Consider the following 19,638-nt stretch of genomic DNA (forward strand, 5'->3'; position numbering starts at 1 on the left):
CATATTCTCCAACTCTTGTTTTAACTGTTTTTCTCGAAGACCACTTTCTTTATAATGTAATATTTCCCTCTCAGCGTTCGACAATTTTTCTTGCAAAGATTTCACTTCGTTGTGGATTAAATAACTTATTCCACAAAATTTACAAACAGTTTCACTGCGTGACATTTTTTGTATTTCTTCTGGTAAAGGATGTTTGGGCAGACAAAAATTCGAAGAGAAAGAATTTTTCATTGTTTTTGTTTACTATTCTCTTAAATTTCAGCATCAATTTGAAAAATATAACTTGTTTTTCCTTCTCTAGTTCAATTTGCTCATCATGGTGATGTTTGAAATTCACAGTCCGAATACGTTACGGAAAGCCACGAGGAAACCCGACCTCATCAAGACCTTCACTTCAGTAGTTGAAGTACAAGCCTTTGTCGGCTTTATGCGATGTTTTCATGGAGAATCCTCAAATCCAGGCTCAAGAAATCGATTTTTCAATTGAAATAAATAGCAGTAGAATGATTAGCCATCAAAAAAGTCGTTATCCTTGTTGTATTGTGTGGACGCCAATACCAATGTTGACGTACGTATATGTAGTTTCAATATTTTCTATTTAACATTTTGATTACGAGCTCAAGCCCGAATCAACTATCGCTTCACAGAAATCGAGAGCGAGTAATCCAATTGTTTTAGTAGAATCTTACCATTATTCGTAAAGAGAAGTGTCGTTATAGTTTTCCTTAATTTTTTTTAAACATTTGTTATTGTTGACGTAATGTTTATATTAAAAAGCGAAAGGCTCTTACTCGATGCATATTTTTATAGTTATTCTGATTGGATTTTTGTTTGTTTCACTTTTAAATATCTTAATATTCTGTAGTAAAATATATGATGTTTGATGTGGTGGTCAATACTCCTTACGTTGTATAAAATAAACGAACAAGTTTAATTTCAGCCCATCTGTGTCACAAACATCATAAATAAAGTCAAAAATTCAAAGAAATTAGATCAAATGTGAAAAGTAATTATTTATTTTTTTCTTGTATGTAATGCAGTTGGTTTTTTCCTTTCATTGGTCACATGGGAATTGCAATGTCATCTGGAGTTATTCGAGATTTTGCAGGACCGTATTTTGTTTCAGTAAGTAATATTTCTTCATATATGTATTGCAAATACTTTCCTTATATTAAATTATATATTGAACTACCACGTAGGAAGACTCTATGGCATTTGGAAAGCCAACAAAGTAAGAATTACTTGCTTATTTTATGAATTTTGCTTTGTGATCATTAAAAATTTTTTTGAATTCTTAGATATTGGCAACTTAATCCAACACTAGTCAAGAATTCTAATGTGACATGGGATAGTGCTGTTTCTGATGCATCTGAAGTTTACAAACACAGAATGGTATGATTATTCAATGATTTGAAATGTCTTTGAAATGAATAAGAAATAGTGATGTTTTACTATATAGCACAATTTATGTTGCGATAATTGTCATTCTCATGTGGCAATGGCACTCAACATCATGAATTATAATGGTTCAACATCTTGGAACATGTTCTATCTGTGTATATCCATGCTTATTCATGGAAAATATGTCAGGTCAGTTAATATGACATGTATAATAATTAAAATCAATGTTTTGTGAACTACTTTCCTTTTTTAGTGTTGGCTCATTTCTTAAAACATGGCTGCCATTTATGACATTGTCATTAATAGTAATTCTTCTTGTCATCTTTACTAATTTATAATAGAATATGAAACAAGTACAAAAACATTATCATGTATGAGTATAAAAAGTTATCTTTTTGTACTGTTTGAAACAACTATCTAGAACTCTATACATTTTAAGTTTTTTAAATTAATGCTTACAACAATCCATGCATATTCAGTTGTAACTAATCACTGGAATGTTGCTTTTTGAATTCCAACAGGTTTTTCTCCGATAATATTAATGCAATTCTCATGTTTCCCATGATTTATCTCTAAGCATATGAATTATATTATGATCTGTTTCCTTTCTGTATTCCTTTTATTTATGTATTCATTCTAACAATGACCAACTACAATAAAACAAATATATTTAAAAAATATGCACCCTAGAAATACACTTTTGAAAGTTTACACAAACAAAATAAAATATCACCATGAATATAATACTGTTTTTCAATACATTGCACTAAAGTGATAGCTTCTAAATGTGGAAGAGAAAAACTTGATCATGGATGAATTTTTCAGGCATTGCCAACGTTGTTACCTGTCACTAAAATGATTTATTTTGAAGGAAATTTCAATGATCTTGCAAGAAGAACAGCTGTTGTTTTACCAATATCTCCTTCATTCTTGTGAAGTTCCTTTAATATATCTTCACGTCTAAATCCCATTTCAAGAAGACCATTTATATCTGCCTCACTAACATTAGGTGGAAGACGAGAAAATGCTTCAGCGCTATATAATGACAAGAAAGATATTGTTTGATGAAAAATAAACAAATTTAAAAGTTTAAAACTTAATTTCTACCCATATCTTAATTGACTGCCAGATGATTGAGCTTTTGATGCTGACAGGCTATTTTGATTTTCATTTTCTTGGTTAAGATTACTAGATAATTGGGCAAATGATGGTAATTCAGATTCAGGTAAGAATGGAGTACTTGTGTTGGTTGTTCCAATTTTCAACTTGTTCTCCTTTAGATCGATGCAACACTAGAGCAAAAGGCATAGAGTAGCTCTGTAAAATAAAATGATGTGAATAATATAATTGTATTAACATCCTTACTTGATGACGTTTTAACATATCCAAGCCAAGTAGCATGTCCATAGGTTGTGACTCTAACACGGAAAATGATGAAGCAAGGAAGACATCTTCAATCTGAATCTGTGTTACATGAATACGACCAATAATCTTTTGAGTACCAACTCCTTTTGCAAGACCTGCATAACGTTGATCAACTAGTCTCATGATATTACACTTCTCAGCACATTCTGCAGTCATTAATGTTGCTTGAGCACCAGAATCAACAAAAGCTTTGACAGGATGGCCATTTACAAAACAATTTATAAACAGCATTGTCACCTGACCAAATGACTCAGGTGCAAATTCCATAGCCGTCTCCATATTTGAATTGATGTTCTCTTGTTGAATTGCCTCTGCTATTTTCTGTTGTGCTTCGACATCTAATGGATCTGCTTGAATCATTCTCTGTCGTAGTGCAATTTGTTCTGCTCTCATCCTTTTTTGTTCATTGAATGCTCTCACAAATTTCTGTGCATCACCACTCTCTAAAGCTTGAGATAATGGTGGGTTTCTGTCCTTCAATAAGGACCTTTGATAAGAATCTGAAAGTAACATTTCCCGTAGCACAAGAGGATCAATGTTAGCCATTGCACCTTCTCCTGAATAAGATCCCCTTGACATGTCCATAGTTGTCATACTACTCCAATCACTTGACATCTCTGTTAAAAATAATTGATCAACATTAACCAATATTAAAAAGCAAATGAAAATAATCAGGCAAAATACAAACCATAATTACCTTCTCGTGCGGGTGGCCTTGGAAGGCGTTTCGTCATTACCAAGATATCACCATCCCTAACACCGTAACTCTTTAACGTTTTCTTCGATTCTTTCATGTAATTACCATTGTGGTAAATTGCAAAATCAGACGAGTTTAATCCACTCTCTGACTCAAGTAAAGCTTTTAATACTTCTAATTCAGAGTCATGGCTAATGTCCAATGGATACAAAAAATCTTCGTATGTCACAGAAATCTTCATCGCGAAGCAAACTCTTCTAGTGATACTGAAGTAACAGTGAACCACATGCTGAAAGTCATCATCTGTAATGACATGTCACATGGCGCTATAAAGATGTCTGAATAATCTGTGAGAGTAATATACTTCATCCTCCTTCAACACGATGGTACGTGGTTTTAATCAAAATGGCCAAATTTTAGGGTGGCCCACAAGTACAAGACACAAACAAAAATAGCAGTACACGAACAAAAATAGAAGTACACGAACACAAATAGAAGTACACGAACACAAATAGAAGCACACGGACAAAAATAGAAGTACACGAACATAAATAGAAATACACGAACAAAAGTAGACGCACACGAACACAAATAGAAGTACACGAACACAAATCGAAATACACTAACGCCAGTCCATATTCTGCTTACTTCAAGAATAACGAAACAATAAGTATACAGTTTACATCACAATTCTTAGCAGTTTAATATTCCGAGCTTACATCTCAAGATCGAAGAAGCAACACGATTTTACTCTACCAGGAATTATCAAATGAAAATTACAAGCACTCTTATAAACCCAGACTGAAGGCTAAACTAAAGCAGGTATTTATAGTTTCTACATAAGAAAATTTATGAATCAATCAGCTGGTGAAATAATTGTTTCAACGGTATTTTATGCATTTCACCACAAACAGCTAATACAAAATTGGAATGCCATATTATATTTAGATTTGTACATATGACTTTAACGTCCCCACAAGACATTGTCGAACGTCCATGAACTTTACTCGCAAAGAATGGAAAACTCTTGAACAAATTCATTGTATAACTGATAGATGCTTGGAGCTTTAAGTAAAGGACCACAATTATGTGCAACAGATCGACAGGCGAAATGTTTTAGAGTCGGTGAATGTGATAACCAACTTCATTTCTGGCAGATCCACACTGGCTCCAGTAGCGAACAGAAGAAATGCAATAACGTTACTTCCAAGAGATTTAATGATATAATTAAAGAGCATTTTCAAATCTTGAACAAGTTTGACGTAAAAAATATTAAATTTATAATTTTATTCTAACTATGTAGATACCTCATTCAGTAGCAAAAGACTTGCAGGCTACCAATCTGTACGCATTCGTACCAATATTTTTTAAATATATGCCCTTGTATTTGATAAATGCAGTGTTATGGGAGATATACCCAAAGGCCAAGAAATGAAAAAGAAACGTGAATATTCATAATACCTATGATAAATAATGTTGTGACAAATTGCTTCGCTTGGCCCCAAATGTGGACACTGTTTTTTTTTTCAAAACAAAACGAAATGGGAGGGAAAACCGGGGATCCGGTAAAAAACCCTCCAATAAAAGAAAAGGTCGAATATTTAGAAAAACTTCTTCAAATTTTTGTACTTTTAAGATGTTTCATATTTTTGTTGTTTTCAATGATCCCGATGATCTACTTTAACATTCAGATCGTATAAAAACGAACGTACGTTTGTGTTGAAACAAAAGAAAAGGCAACTTTAGTAGAGAACAAAAAATGAAAGAGCGCAGAGTGTTAGCAAAAATTTTATTAAAGAGACGAAAAACAAATTGCAGACATATATAAATCATATGAAAAAATTATTTAGTCCAAGCGACCTGACCATTCACCTGCCAATAACAATGAAAAATGAAATGGCAAAAGTGACGTCATTACTTGCATAAATATCAATTTTGATGACTACTAACTTAAAATTTCCTATGTTGCTTCATTAAACCTTCATTGATAGCTGGCTTTCACTCGTGTGTTTTTTTCAGAATATTTAACAATTGTGAAGACTTATTTTTACGGAAATTTTTAACGGTTGAATTTGAAAATGTGCAGAAAGATTCACTCTAGTGACTTTAGTTATGCATAACTAAATTCACTAAAGTGAATTTTTCAGGACGCTTGTTTACTGGTGCTTCTGTCCGACTTGGTCGCTTATTCATTGTGCAGTTGGTAGCCTACAAAAACACGTTATAAATGTCAGCATAATGAATGATCAAAAACAAAACTTAAATATATTGAAAAGAACAAAACTTTAATACCTGATATCCAAGCGTTGTCCAGGTCAGTCTGATCCAGGCGACACAGTCGGTCTCTTCCTTTTTTTTTTACCGCGCAGTTTTTACGTTTATATCGTTGAAATGTATTGTACAATTTTTTCTTCGAAATTTTATAAACCCTACTTGCAGCATTGCAATTTTCTTTATAAAAATAAAATAAAATAAGTAAAAAGTAGCGAGTGAAAGCCAGCTATTTTCTAACAGCAAGTGACATCTTTTATCGACTTTATTTTTAATTTGCGTGTTTTTCATGGTTCAAATTATAAAATAGACCATCAGGATCTTTTTAACTATCTCATGCAGTTACTCACGCAAGTTAATTTTAACATTTATCTTCTCAACTTACAAACCAAAAGACATGGATCGTGTTTTTCCACTCGCTTCCCATCTTCGTAGATTAAAATCCATTTTTACCAATCACTTCAATGTTCACCTATGAGTCTACCAATATGCCGTTATGGGATGTCCATTCAGTATGTTTAGACCATTCCATACACGAAGTTACAGGCATCATTAACCAATAAAAAAGCTACTGTTCTTATGAATCGCCATTTTGATAGAATGCACACTTTGGGTAACTTCAAGCGAAGGAAAAGGGACCACTTCAATACCCCAGTTAAATCATCACTCAAAGAATGGTCAGTGCAGAGTTGATCTTCTGTGAGTATCAGCTGACCACCTTCAGGTGGGTTCATATAACAATGGGGCCCATCATCATTATATGAACAAACAACTGACATCCACAAAGAATCCAAACTACAAATGAACATTCTTGGCCATGAATCACCATGACACATTAGCAATGACAAACTAGTAAGAGTAATTGAAGTGAATGACACAGGTGGTAAAGGTACTTTCACAACTCCATCCATGTGGGATCTACAATATAAGGAAATATTAAACACGTTTACGAGATTTCATGATGAATAACTCTGCATATGACGCTAGTTTGCGTTTTAAATTTTTATTCAGATATATTGAGAATGAGCAAATTGTAATATGTTTTCTGTTTGACTGTTCAAATGGTAGAGCATTTACCTTCATTGCACAAATAGCTTTAGTTAGTTGAGTTTAAATGATGTAGCAAGTTTCACACAGTCAAAAGGCTAAACATCGTGGTCAAAGCCTCTTACAGTAGACGCTTTCGTATTACAAAGCCTTCACTAAGACTAGGCTATTATTCCACGTAACTTATACATATTTTCTCAGTAAAAAGACAGAATTCACGTTTCTTACTACTAAGTTAAAGTGACTAATTTTCCTTTGTTAACATTTCTTTGATTGACGTCATGACTACAATTCTTTATTTTCATTTACTCATTAGGAGCATGTTATCTTTCACAAAGACAATAATTAATCCTTCAATGCGTTTAAAGACAAAAATTCATTAGAATTTTCAGATGTTTCGTGCGTTTTAATGTCGTTATGCAAAGTAACGAGACATGATGTGGTAGGGTAAGATTGATGATACGATAATGAATTTAGAAAGTCGACTTTAACTTTGTCCAAATATTCATCGAATCTTTCAGTCATATTTCTTGCTAGGTTAAGCTTAGGAGAAGGTTTAAGGGCATTCTGTTTGCCTTGAGGTTTCTTGACTACTAAAAATAACGCAAGGAGTAGTAGAGATTCAAACAAAAGACAATTACGGCTCTCGTTCGTTGCAAGTCTACACCACAATCTGTGAAAACTGCTCCTCTATGCACTCAAACACATAGTGCGTTAGAGAAAGAAGGCAAATTTAGTGTAGTTGTATTCATTAGATATATTCAGTAATGACTAATGTCACTTTGAAGAAACCAAAAATCAGTAGCATCAATAAAATAATCATTTATCGTCAGTGTAGTCACTTACATTTATAGTTTCCAGCCATGGGATCTATTTTCATACCTGATATCGAAGCAATTATGTGTGTATACACATTTCATAAAGGATTTCCTCGCTCAAACTTCTTTTGCAGCTGCTATCAACATTTTGGATGTGGTACTGACAGCATTCCTGTTGGGCGTGAATACTAACTTACTTCACTTGGTTTCTCCTCTCTACGTGGTATCTTATCAACCGAATTTTCTCAAAACTATTGGAAAAGGTCTCTTGCTGTTGATCGAATTATGCCCAAATTATCGGTAATTACCAGTGCAAGTTACATCTGCAATCAAATAAGACGTCTTTCGAAGTGAATGGTATCTTTATACATGGTGTTAAGCATGTCATTATGTGTATTTCATCCACATGATTGTTTAACATGCCATTGTTCGTACTTGAACAAATTATCGGATATCTATCAAATCTAATTTTTAAAAACAAAACGTATTGTTTTGCCAAACAAAAGAACTATGCTCTCCCAGTGTCCCTTCATTAATATACGTAAAATACAAATGACTATTGACAATTTTTCTGTGATTCCACGCAAATCATAAATTAATCAAATTTATTCAGAGTATTAAATAACGCAAATATTGATTTTGAGCATTAAGATGTTGGTGACGTCAACCAGAACGCCCTTAAACCTTCTTCTAACCTTAATCTAGCAAGATATGACTGCAATTTGGACGAAATTAAAGTGTAGTTTCTACATTCAATATCGTCTCATGATTGCTACAACTTCATGCATTGTTACTATTCATAACGACATTAACGACATGTTCTGTAAAGTCTCGATACTGTGACTTCAACGGAAATTAAAGTAGATCATCGAGATCATTGAACCAAAAAAGATATGAAACATCTTAAAAGTACAAAAATTTAAGAAATTTTTCTAAATTTTTGATCTTTTCTTTTATTGGAAGATTTATTAACGAACCGCCGGGCTTCCCTCCCATTTTGTTTTGTTTTGGGAAAAAAGTGTCTAACATTTGGGGCCTAGGAAGTCATTTGTCATAACATTATTTATTGTAACTATCATGAATAGTCACGTTCTTTTTCATTTTTTAGCCTTTGGGTATATCTCCCGAATCGCTTCGTTTATTAAATACAATGACATACATTTTGAAAAAATAGGTACGCATTGCGTGTGTGTTGGTAGCCTGCAAATATATAGTAGATTAAATCAACATAGTTAAAATGAAATTATATCTTTAATATTATACGTCAAACCTGTTCAAGATTTGAAAATGCTCTTTAGTTATATGATCAAGTAATTTCCTCCCAATATTGGAATCCAATATTACCAAGTAATTGAAACTGCTGAAATATGATACTACAGTCGTTGAAGATCGAAGGTGCAGAATTCCAGAATAACGCAAACATTTTCTTTCTTCAACAAAGAAAGTCATTAAAATGTTTGATTTTGCATCTCCGCAAAATGACAACGAGCACGTAGCGTTGAAACACATCTCTTGGAAGTAACATCGCTACATTGCACATGTTTGTGGTCCGTTTACTTGAAGTTCCAAGCATCTATCAGTTATATAATGAATTTGTTCAAGAGTTTTTTCTATTCTTTGCGAGAAAAGTTCATGGACGTTCGATATTGTCTAATGGGGACGTTAAAGTCATATGTACACATCTGAATATAATATGACATTGCAATATTGTATCTGTTGTTTGTGGTGAAATCCATAAAATACCGTTGAAACAACTATTTCACCAGCTGATTTATTCATTGTCTTATGTAGAAAGTATAAATACCTGCTTTAGTTTAGCCTTCAGTCTGGGTTTATAAGAGTGCTTGTAGTTTTCATTTGATAATTCCTAGTAGAGTAAAATCGTGTTGCTTCTTCGATCTTGAGATGTAAGCTCGGAATATTAAACTGCTAAGAATTGTGATGTAAACTGTATACTTATTGTTTCGTCATTCTTGAAGTAAGCAGAATATGGACTGGCGTTAGTGTATTTCGATTTGTGTTCGTGTGCTTCTATTTGTGTTTGTGTACTAAAGGTTGTGTTCGTGTATTGTACTTGTGGACTGTAAAATTCATATAAGTACCTTTGACACTTAATTATTGCTGAAATTTTTTTTCTATTTTTTGTCTGTTGATTACTAAAATTTCTATCACACAAGCTTGCCAGTAAAACTCTTGAACTAATAAGATCAATACTTAAGTGCAACTTCATAAAATTCCTACCATTTAAAGATTTTCGTTATCTTCTTGTAATAGTTTTAATAAGCTTTATTAAAAAAGCTTTTTTGAATTTGAGATATCAAAGATCGAGTGGACCATATAATGTCCAGTCCAGAACTACTAACTTAAGGTAACACAACTTTCACAAGTTTTATTGCTAATATTCATGACTTTGTGTATCATTTAATCTATCACAAAAAATTCTGTTTTTCTGTTAAGTTTGTGGTTTGCAATAACAATTCAATTAACGTTATCAATTATCAAAATTAAAATAAAATTTAATTGAATCGTCGAGTGCTCGAGGAAGCAAGGCCATTTTTATTGCTACAAGAGTAAATTGATAAAAGAATTTCACATTTCAAGAGACGAAAATTGAAAACAGGTACGAAATGATGAAAATGAAAATACACTGACTGAATTCACGACATAATCAAAATAGAAATGTTTGTCGTTTATAACGACAAAAATACAATGATAAATTTTGAGCTTCACAACAATATGTAGAACAAATCTAAGAGATTTCGTGCTGCACAACAGCTAAATGTCTCTTAAGAATGTTTAACCACAATTCAAAGCGTTGTCAAGCACTTTCTAAAAAAGGCATAATTCGTGTGCTTGCTATATAAATCATATTGCACAACATAAATACAAGTTGAAAACCAAACAATGAATTTGCGGTATTAATTTTATTTAAATGTTATTATTTTTATGCACAAGTTTTGTAAAGTACGGAGCGTGCTTACGTTTTTGTTATAGATGCTATAAACGTGGCAGTTGTGGGTTGATCTCTATATCTACCTGAAGATGTAGTATTTAAAAAAAGTCCTTATAAATGTTACAGAAGTAATTATTTCCAACTATTTATCAATGTATACAATATCTCCTTCATATCTAACATTTGTCGAATAAAGTTAAAGTTGAGAAACGATATTATATCTTGACTTCAAGCTCCGAATCCTTTTATTGTTTAAAAATAACTCTACAAATGTTAAAATTTTTTATACTTTTCTTCGGCATATTGGAAATTGTTGCTAATGATTTCTCACCAAAACGAGATAGGATCAAGTATAGTTATGTCTAGTAATTCTATGTACCTGTCGCTCTTAAGTATTCGCCTATAATATATAGCGCAAAAACAGGCATCAATAATAACATTTTTGCAACTAACTATAGAAGTTGTATTTATACCATGAAAAATAAGTAAGTATAATGTAAAACCATTTTCTCTTCCTCTTCTCAATGGCTTGCAGCCGTCACTGAGTAAACTTATAATTGTTTAAGAAGTAAAATCAGAATTATTAAAGACTTAAAACAAAAATATTGTCACTTAGGAAAATTTTATCAATGATGACAGTAAACATCACAAATACAACTGAGACAACATTCGAGATATGTCAATTGCCTCAAGTTTACTACGTCATTGTGGCTGTGATTGGTTCGTTTGCATTTCTTCTTAATGCTACTTTGCTGTTTGTATTGTGGAAAAATAAGTCGCCAACGTTTAGACAGGGAACAAGTTATGTCATTGGGAATCTTGCATTAGCTGACAGTTTGACAGGTACGTGTTTTTACGTAAGTTTGCTCATTAAATAACCTGTTCACTGTCCACTAAAAATGTCACTTGAGATATTTTCGTCACGAAAAAATAGTTGAACACTTTTACTCATTCCAGGTGTCGCAATAATAATTTTTGCTTCATGTAACAGCATGCTCGTAAAATTTCAACTGTCAATGATCTGGACGACAATTGAAGCATCACTGATGAGTTTGGTATTCCTTTCAATTGAAAGAGTCATTGCTGTGTGCTATCCTCTCACATGCAAAATTATCGTGTCAGTAAAAAGGACTATTGTTACATTGTGCGTTATCTGGATCTTTGCATTTTCTTGTGGAGTTTTTATTACTTTAGATGTATTTAAAACTCAGTTCGCACTGACAATTGTATTCGAAGTTTGTGTTGTCGTCTTTGTAGCAAGCCAAGCTTACATCATTCTAAAAATGGGACAAAGAAAGCGAAGTCATTTGGTCTGTGATAGCGAAGTTTCGTCATACACGAGAAAATATCTTCAGACACAACGGACAAATGATCACGTGACAACGGTCGTTTTCCTTTTGGTAGTAATAATGGTGGTGACAATACTACCACATATGGTAGCCACTCAGATCTTTCTTCTTTCAGCAGTGAAATTTCGATCTCCATTGGATGTAAAAACACAGGGTACCCTTCGAAAGTTCATTAGCTATTATCTTCCAATAGAATTATTAAATTTCATCGTCAATCCCATCGTCTACGCGTACAGACTAAGGCGTTACAGGGAAGCCTTCATCAAAACCTTCTCTTTTAAAAAAACACGTGATGACTCGAAAGTGAACATATATGATCGAGAGATTAATCATTCAAAGAGATTGGAAAGAAACTCAAGACTGTTGAATAATTCAAATCAAGCAGGAACTAGTTTGACATAAATATTTCATTCTTTGCGGGTGTTCATTTTGGAACAGAGTTGATAAAGTTTATTCATTTTCCTAATTATTGAATAAAATGTCTACAAATTATAATTCTTGCCTGAATATAAAGACATTTAAATTATATTAACTTTCAATATAATCAGATAAAGTAAAATATTCAAATTTGAGCACATAAAACAAGCTGTTTATAAACATACAACACTCAAGCTAATAAAGAAGAGTGTACCTCGTCTGGGAAATTTTAAATTGCAGCAGTAGTAAACAAAATAAAGGTAAATTAATCATATTCCTCAAACGTATGTAGCATCTCTTATAATAAAATTGTGTTCCATCAGTTAAAGCCAACGAAAACTCAAATCTATAAATTTTTTTATGGCTATCTGATAAATGTAATATCATTGGCGTGAATGAGAAATTTTATAACACAGGAATGGCAACTGTTCAACATTTTTTCTTTGAAACCGTTTGCTTTAGGTACAATTCTAAATTTTGTGAACATATTAGGGGTTAACGCAAAAAAACATAAAGGTTAAAATTTATATTAAAACTTAAGGTTTTATTTCTCATCTATCTGTCTGGACAAAATGATGAACATGCAAGTAAAATATTAAAACTATTTTCTTTGAACACATTACCTTTCATATAAAATAATGAAGAATATCAGTCATTTTTATCTGTAAATTGACAAAGTTTGCATATTAAAGCTGCATATTAATGTACATATCATATGTTTTTATCGAAACAACGACAACTATCATTCGTTTTTATCTGCAAGTTGATTAATTCATAATTTTTTTCTTGTCCAAACAATAAAAGCAACGCATAACTCGCACATTTCAGTATGTAATTTAAATTGATGAATATATAAAGACTCATAAATATAAAGAAACGTTTGCTGATTGCTCTAGGTTCTGCAAAATGAGTGCTGAATTGAAACCATCTGACTTGCTGTCCTACACATTAGCCATGGTGGCAGTTCTTCTCAACGGCACTCTACTTGCTTCCATGTATAAAGAACGCAAAAAGATTTTTGTTTCCCGCATTCGTATCTCGTAGGAAACCTGGCGTTTGCAGATTTTTTGAATGGTTTATTTTTTGTGGTCCTTATACAACCCATAAGAAGCATGAGATACAAGGACCGTCTGGTTGCAATTTTATCATTACCTTTAACGTGGATGGCACTTTTCGCTTCTTGTACAACATTACTTCTCATGTCAGTAGAAAGACTAGTAGTCGTTGCCTTACCCATGACATGGTCTACACTCCTTAATAAACGTCGTACTCTGATGGGAATATTTCTTGTTTGGATCACATCTATTGCAGCGGGGTTATGGGTTGGGTACAAGAAACATTATGCACAGTTTTATGTGTGTGTTTTCATTGAAGTCAGCGCAACAAATTCCATCATTATACATTTCTACGTCCTTTGGGCATTAAGACGTGGAGCAAAACAACGCTTTCAAATGACCGAGGATCCGCAACAGTCGCAAGCTTTTTTGAAAGAGAATGTTGCTCACAAGAAAGTCACAACTGTCGTCACCATTCTTCTGGTCGTGTTAATCATAACATGTGCTCCATATCTTGTATGCACTCAAATGCTTATAGTTAATTTTACTTTTGACAAAACGCTTCATCAAAAAGTTAATGTCCATATCTTTAGCATCATCTATGATTACTCCGTCGCTTTCATGTACATCAATTTCCTGTGCAACTCAATAATTTACGCATGGCGTTTACGTATGTACAGAAAAGCATTTTTTAGCTTAGTAGGTCGTAGTATAAGTTTGTAATGTAAGATAGATCATCGCTTCCGACGTCTCCGATTACAACCAATCAAAAAGAATATCAAAATCGCGACTTTAATAAAAAGCTAGAATAGTGGTGACTAGACTAGAATCAAATTATTAAAGTAATTAAGGAGACACTTAAGATTTGGATGTGTACATGGTGTGAATGGTAAAAACATATAAATTATACTGAATGTTAAACATCCTCATGTTCATAGCAGGTGTGTATTATTTAGAAGTTAATTATTGCTTCACTTCATTCTACGTATTCCTGCAATGGTAACGAAATGACATTTGAATCACAAACCTGGTCTGTACGCCACACTAAACGTTAATATCTTCGCTGAGCCTGCAGCAAGGACAATTTAATGTGAACAGCTGTTTCACGTGTTAGCACACATCTGCTGTGAATCATTGTGAACGTTCATTTGGACTTTCTACAGCTGTCCACTAATTACGTCATTGTGCACGACAAAATCAATGACGACATGCCATTACCATGTGGAATGATTATGTACATTACGACTGAGTATGGATCTCACATCGGCAGTGAACCTGAGAGCATCTAACATTGGTAGTATATTCAAAAGAGCTTTATCAGATGGGTCAGCGAACCATGATTTTATTGGAATGGCATTATCTAGACATAAATACAACATTTTGTAAAAGATTTTCATGATAAAGATACAAATTTGGAGTGATCAACGAGTAAAAAAAATGTGCGCCAACGTACCTTTGTTATTCATGTACGCTCCAGGGGAGTTATCCAAAATAAAAATACTGGATAAATCCTCACTAATTATTGACAAGTCTTTGATGTAAGTTCCAAAATGTAATGTGCAATGCTAAAATATAAAAGTGGCTGCACTTTTCAAAAAAGAAATTGAAACAAGAAGAAACAACATGATATAACTTACATGTCTAAAATATCTTTGGCTAAAAAATTTCCTATTACCGTCAATTTTATCAGTGACAGCCGTACCATATCTCTAAAAAACATTGACTTTCATCTTTAACGTTATTTTGTATCATTGCTCTTTCAAATGAGTTAAACAAATTACCTCTAGGCTTGCTGTGAATACAACTAAATCAAACCACTGACAAACCTGGTGACAAACCAAAACCATTAAGATCATTAAAAAAACATTTATAAAATCATGATGTATCTGATTATAAACATACCAATTTTAAGAAAAAATCAAGATGAGGACGCTTATGAACAAGAAATCGAACTGTTTGATGCTCAACTGTAACCTACAAAAACATTGTTAATTCACAAAATAAAATGCACTAAAAATCATGTTAACATGAAGTCTTACTCGAAGAACAAAGTCAGCTGGCATATTGGGACACAATGATTTTCTACCAGTTCTAAAGTAATGAAAATTAAGATAGACTTATTCAAAGACAAACGTTTGTAACTTGATATGCTTAACAATACCCATCTCGTTGGGAATGAATCAATGTTTCATCTAAATCCAAGACAAATGTTTTTCTCCGTACAACACCTGTTCAGAATATATCAAAAACATAAAGTCATAAAACAAGAAAATTGCTTACAACAACATCACTATAAGAAACACAAATTTAAAATCAATCTACTTACGAAGTCTCTGCTGTGATAAAGGTGATAATTCAAATGTTGAATATCGTATTGTTTGATGCTCAATAACCTGAGAAAGAAGAAATATTGAAGAAAAAATATGCACAACTATAACAAATCAGGTCAAGATATAGCTATTACTTTGAACAATTTCCCAGCCTTTAATTAGAATTATACAACATGGGGGCACACGTACAATTTAGAAAAATGGGTAGGAGTGTTCAATGTTCTAGATTTAGGACTGACTTTTAGTGTAGTGTCTATTTTAATACACCAAATATACCCCTGATGTGTACCTCTGTATACAACAAACACAATGTAAAACACAGACTAGATTTTTTGAAGAAGTGTGAAGTCTTGGTAAGAAAGGAAGCAGGAAGACTGCCTACTACTTTACAAAATGCTAATATATCAAAAAATTAGACAACGGCAAATATTGTTTAGTGGGGCATACTTCCAATAATTTCCCAATCACAATAAAAAGACAAGAAAATTTAACAAAAAAAACAAGAGATGATATGACAATATGGACCAACCCAGGAGAAATACCTAATGATGAGCTATTTAACACAATATTTTCTCTAAAATATTGACAGACTTGCAATAATTTGAAAAAATTTGAATTTTTGCAAATAGCAACTATTTGCTTTGAATTACTTTGAATAATTAAAAGTCAACTATGACATTAAACACAAATGGAGAGCATAAAAATTAGTGATGTTGGTAAGTTCTGTTATTGATTTTATATTCTTGACAGTATAGTTTTTTACATGTTTGTAAATGATGATCGTCAAGGTTGGTATAGTCCTGAGACGGACTGTTTTTGTTGTTGTTGACTGACGTTTCGACAACCTTAGCGATAGGTTGTCTAACCGCTAAGGTTGTCAAAATGTCAGTCAACAACAACAAAAACAGTCCTTCTCAGGACTATACTAACCTGGACGATCTACATTTACAAACATGTAACGATACTCCCTGGTTCAAACCATTTACTTTAGTATAGTTTTTTGCAACATATTAATGTGTATTGTGACAGTGTAAAGTTGACTAACACAATGTGCATTTTGTAAAGTTGCCTCAAACTATAGTGTTCATAAAGCCTACTTACTAGTAAAGTTTTCAAGAACAGTTTCTAAAACAATGGCTAAGTTTTCTTATTGTGAAACTGAAAATTTCCAAACAAGTTGGAAAGAGTTTAGTTATAACTATATATTGATTTGACAGTAAAAAACTTGTTTGAGTTTTTGAAAGATGTGACAATGAATAACAAGTACATTTACAAAACAAAAATTCCAAATGATAGTTTACAACTGCTTTCGGTTTGGTTTTATGTATAAATTATTTGAATATAAATACAACAGGAAGATGGATGTAAGAAAAAGTTGTCTCTACTTTTAAAGAAGACAAAAATTTACACTGCTCCGCCTATAAAACATTGAGCACTATGCTATTTATTTATAAACTTATATATCAAGGTTTCCTTTCTCTTTTAAAATAAATCATTCATACCGCTCTCATATTTCGTTTGAGTATGTACACAATTAAACTCCATAGTTTTACAAAAATTGTAGTAATTCTCCGACATTTATGCAACGGTAAGAATTCTTTTAAGATCTTTAAAGCCATCTTGAGCTCCATACAGTAAGTGCATGTAAATAATTACAAGAATTTGATGATTTTTTCTGAATTTATTTCCTACATGATGGTTAATATTTTCATTCCAAACTTCCGCTTTATTTCTGTGTATTTCCTTTGCATTTTTCCAACCGAGAAATTAGCGAAGTTCGGTGTCACGTTTCTATGGTTACCGTATATGCAATTTGACAATTTCTCTCTTGGAGTTAAATTTGATATTAACTGATAACAATTTTGAAATATTTTTTGAAATGTCTGATTTCGATGAGGAAGAAGGAGTCGACGAGCCCATTTTGGATGACGACGACGATGATAATGGTAGTGGAGAAGAAGTGAGTTAAGGATGTATCGTTTTCTTGTACATTTCAATGCTATTATTGACTAGTCAATTGTTATCAGAAAGTTCCAGAGAATCCTCTCACAGAAGAAATATTGGCAGAATCTTTATCATTGTTGTGCAAAACTGGAAACGGCCTAGCCCATGCTTATGTTCGTTTAGATATCCACGACAGGTTGATAAATGTGTTCATTGAAAATCTATTCTTTTACAAATTGAAAATAATTTTCTGTTGTCATTTTTACCAGAGAGATCACTGACATTAGTATATTAAACTGCTTTATCCATCTTCGATATATAGTAAGTATCATAAACATTTCACGAACTTATAGATATATTGCATTTTTCAGAAAAATGAAAGTTTCATGTTTGTGTCATTACAGGACATCAGTAGTAATATGTTGAAGGACATTTCTTCTCTAAGCTCTTTAACGCATCTCTTGACGTTAAAAGCTGATAAAAATCTTTTAGCATCCGCTGGTTTAGACAAAGTATGAAAATCTTTAAGATAAAAATGTTTTTCTTTCATAAATGATCTTGACGTGTATCCATTTTATGTTTCAAGCTACCTTACTTGCAACAAGCCAACTTCGCCAATAACAAGATAGTGGATACTAAAGGCATTGCCCATCCTTTGCTGGAAAATCTGAATCTTTCATGTAATTACCTGCGTTCTTTAATAAAAGAAGACAACCTTATATTTTATTATCATTCTTGTTTTTTATGCAACTCGCCTAGCAAGGAAAAGTTGCTAATGCCTTCAGCAAGAACTTAAAAACCTCATGATTTTTGTCATGAACAAATTATTAATTGTTGACATGTCATTGCTTTGTTTTAGTCAACAACATCTATGAAATAAGTGACTTTGATTCATCAGCATTATCACGTTTGACAACCCTGGAACTTCGCAATAACCAACTGATATCTACACAGGGTATTGGAATGTTACCCAATTTACAGAAATTGTACTTGGTAAGTGAAGTCCTGACTGTGCCTGTGATTGCGTACATAACAAATTTAAATAAATCTTTTCCATTTGTTAGGCCGGTAACTCGATAAAATTTTTGGAAAATCTTGATCGTCTCGAACATCTGACTTCAATTCATCTTCGCGATAATGAGATTGAAAAACTTGACGGTTTTTCTTCTAACATGAAACATTTGCAGTATTTAAACCTTAGGTGAGGTAAACCATTTAATAGAAATGAACATGCTTTGAACTAAATCCCTTAAAATGTTCTGCAATATTTGTCTTTAAGAGGGAATATTATCTCCGACATAAAGGAAATTGAAAAATTGAAATGTCTACCGTTACTGCGAGCTCTTGTCATCATGGGTAATTTACACAACTGTAAATTCTCGCCAAAAAGCAGCAATGAAATTTTATTGTCTTACTTATAGAGAATCACGCTGCAGATGAAGATGATTACAGGATTGAAGTATTGATTGCTTTACGTCGACTAGAGAGATTAGATAAAGATGAATATACTGATGAGGAAAGACAAGAAGCTGAGGAGGTTTACTTTTGGATTTTATAACCATTTGCAGGATCTATGATTTTATCCTCTCAATAACATACAACGATTGTAATATTTTGCTTTTGTCTTAGATTCACGAACAAAGACGGCGAAATAAATCGTTGGAGGTAATAGATTTTTGAGTGTGGTCTTTTGCTTAAAGAACACCATCATTATTTTTGTCTTTTTTTCAGGAGAATACAATGGAAGTTATTGCAGATGAAGATGATTAGCCATTTAAGATGTTACCAACAAGAATTAGAAAATGACTGACTATCGATTTTGACAAAAGTTGAAGACATTTTTTAAAATTGTTCTTACTAAATAAGTGTTAAGTAAAATTTTTCCATTCATAGATTAAAAAAATACCCAAGCATTGTTATCAACAAAATAC

General features: G+C 32.6%; 5 protein-coding genes across 5 annotated transcripts; 3 read left to right on the forward strand and 2 right to left on the reverse strand.

Annotated features, from left to right (window-relative positions):
- Positions 1–369: 369 nt before the first annotated feature.
- Positions 370–2,014, forward strand: LOC124444939 (transmembrane protein 222-like). The gene is made up of 6 exons (XM_046995641.1): positions 370–568; positions 1,041–1,125; positions 1,200–1,231; positions 1,299–1,392; positions 1,460–1,590; positions 1,655–2,014. The coding sequence occupies exons 1-6, from the start codon at positions 441–443 to the stop codon at positions 1,737–1,739; spliced, it is 555 nt and encodes a 184-aa protein (XP_046851597.1). The 5' UTR covers positions 370–440; the 3' UTR covers positions 1,740–2,014.
- A 38-nt stretch (positions 2,015–2,052) lies between these two features.
- On the reverse strand, positions 2,053–3,909 carry LOC124444925 (protein DDI1 homolog 2-like). Its single transcript, XM_046995619.1, has 4 exons — positions 3,524–3,909; positions 2,767–3,443; positions 2,509–2,693; positions 2,053–2,436 (listed from the first exon to the last, which is right to left on the reverse strand). The coding sequence occupies exons 1-4, from the start codon at positions 3,762–3,764 to the stop codon at positions 2,262–2,264; spliced, it is 1,278 nt and encodes a 425-aa protein (XP_046851575.1). The 5' UTR covers positions 3,765–3,909; the 3' UTR covers positions 2,053–2,261.
- Positions 3,910–11,232: 7,323 nt separating this feature from the next.
- On the forward strand, positions 11,233–14,156 carry LOC124444437 (galanin receptor 2b-like). The gene is made up of 3 exons (XM_046995060.1): positions 11,233–11,847; positions 12,920–12,965; positions 13,690–14,156. The coding sequence occupies exons 1-3, from the start codon at positions 11,605–11,607 to the stop codon at positions 14,154–14,156; spliced, it is 756 nt and encodes a 251-aa protein (XP_046851016.1). The 5' UTR covers positions 11,233–11,604.
- A 53-nt stretch (positions 14,157–14,209) lies between these two features.
- LOC124444274 (CTD nuclear envelope phosphatase 1-like) lies at positions 14,210–17,458 on the reverse strand. The gene is made up of 9 exons (XM_046994851.1): positions 17,266–17,458; positions 15,760–15,826; positions 15,595–15,661; positions 15,473–15,524; positions 15,336–15,407; positions 15,215–15,259; positions 15,071–15,142; positions 14,887–14,998; positions 14,210–14,793 (listed from the first exon to the last, which is right to left on the reverse strand). The coding sequence occupies exons 1-9, from the start codon at positions 17,392–17,394 to the stop codon at positions 14,648–14,650; spliced, it is 762 nt and encodes a 253-aa protein (XP_046850807.1). The 5' UTR covers positions 17,395–17,458; the 3' UTR covers positions 14,210–14,647.
- Positions 17,459–17,569: 111 nt separating this feature from the next.
- Positions 17,570–19,635, forward strand: LOC124443709 (leucine-rich repeat-containing protein 23-like). Its single transcript, XM_046994210.1, has 11 exons — positions 17,570–17,723; positions 17,791–17,903; positions 17,977–18,028; positions 18,112–18,219; positions 18,294–18,387; positions 18,567–18,700; positions 18,772–18,908; positions 18,987–19,063; positions 19,129–19,244; positions 19,337–19,372; positions 19,439–19,635. Exons 1-11 carry the CDS (start codon positions 17,643–17,645, stop codon positions 19,475–19,477), a joined length of 987 nt encoding a protein of 328 aa, XP_046850166.1. The 5' UTR covers positions 17,570–17,642; the 3' UTR covers positions 19,478–19,635.
- Positions 19,636–19,638: the final 3 nt, after the last annotated feature.

This window comes from Xenia sp. Carnegie-2017, unplaced genomic scaffold (assembly GCF_021976095.1).
Source record: "Xenia sp. Carnegie-2017 unplaced genomic scaffold, XeniaSp_v1 HiC_scaffold_21, whole genome shotgun sequence".
Classification (NCBI taxonomy): Eukaryota; Metazoa; Cnidaria; class Anthozoa; order Malacalcyonacea; family Xeniidae; genus Xenia; species Xenia sp. Carnegie-2017.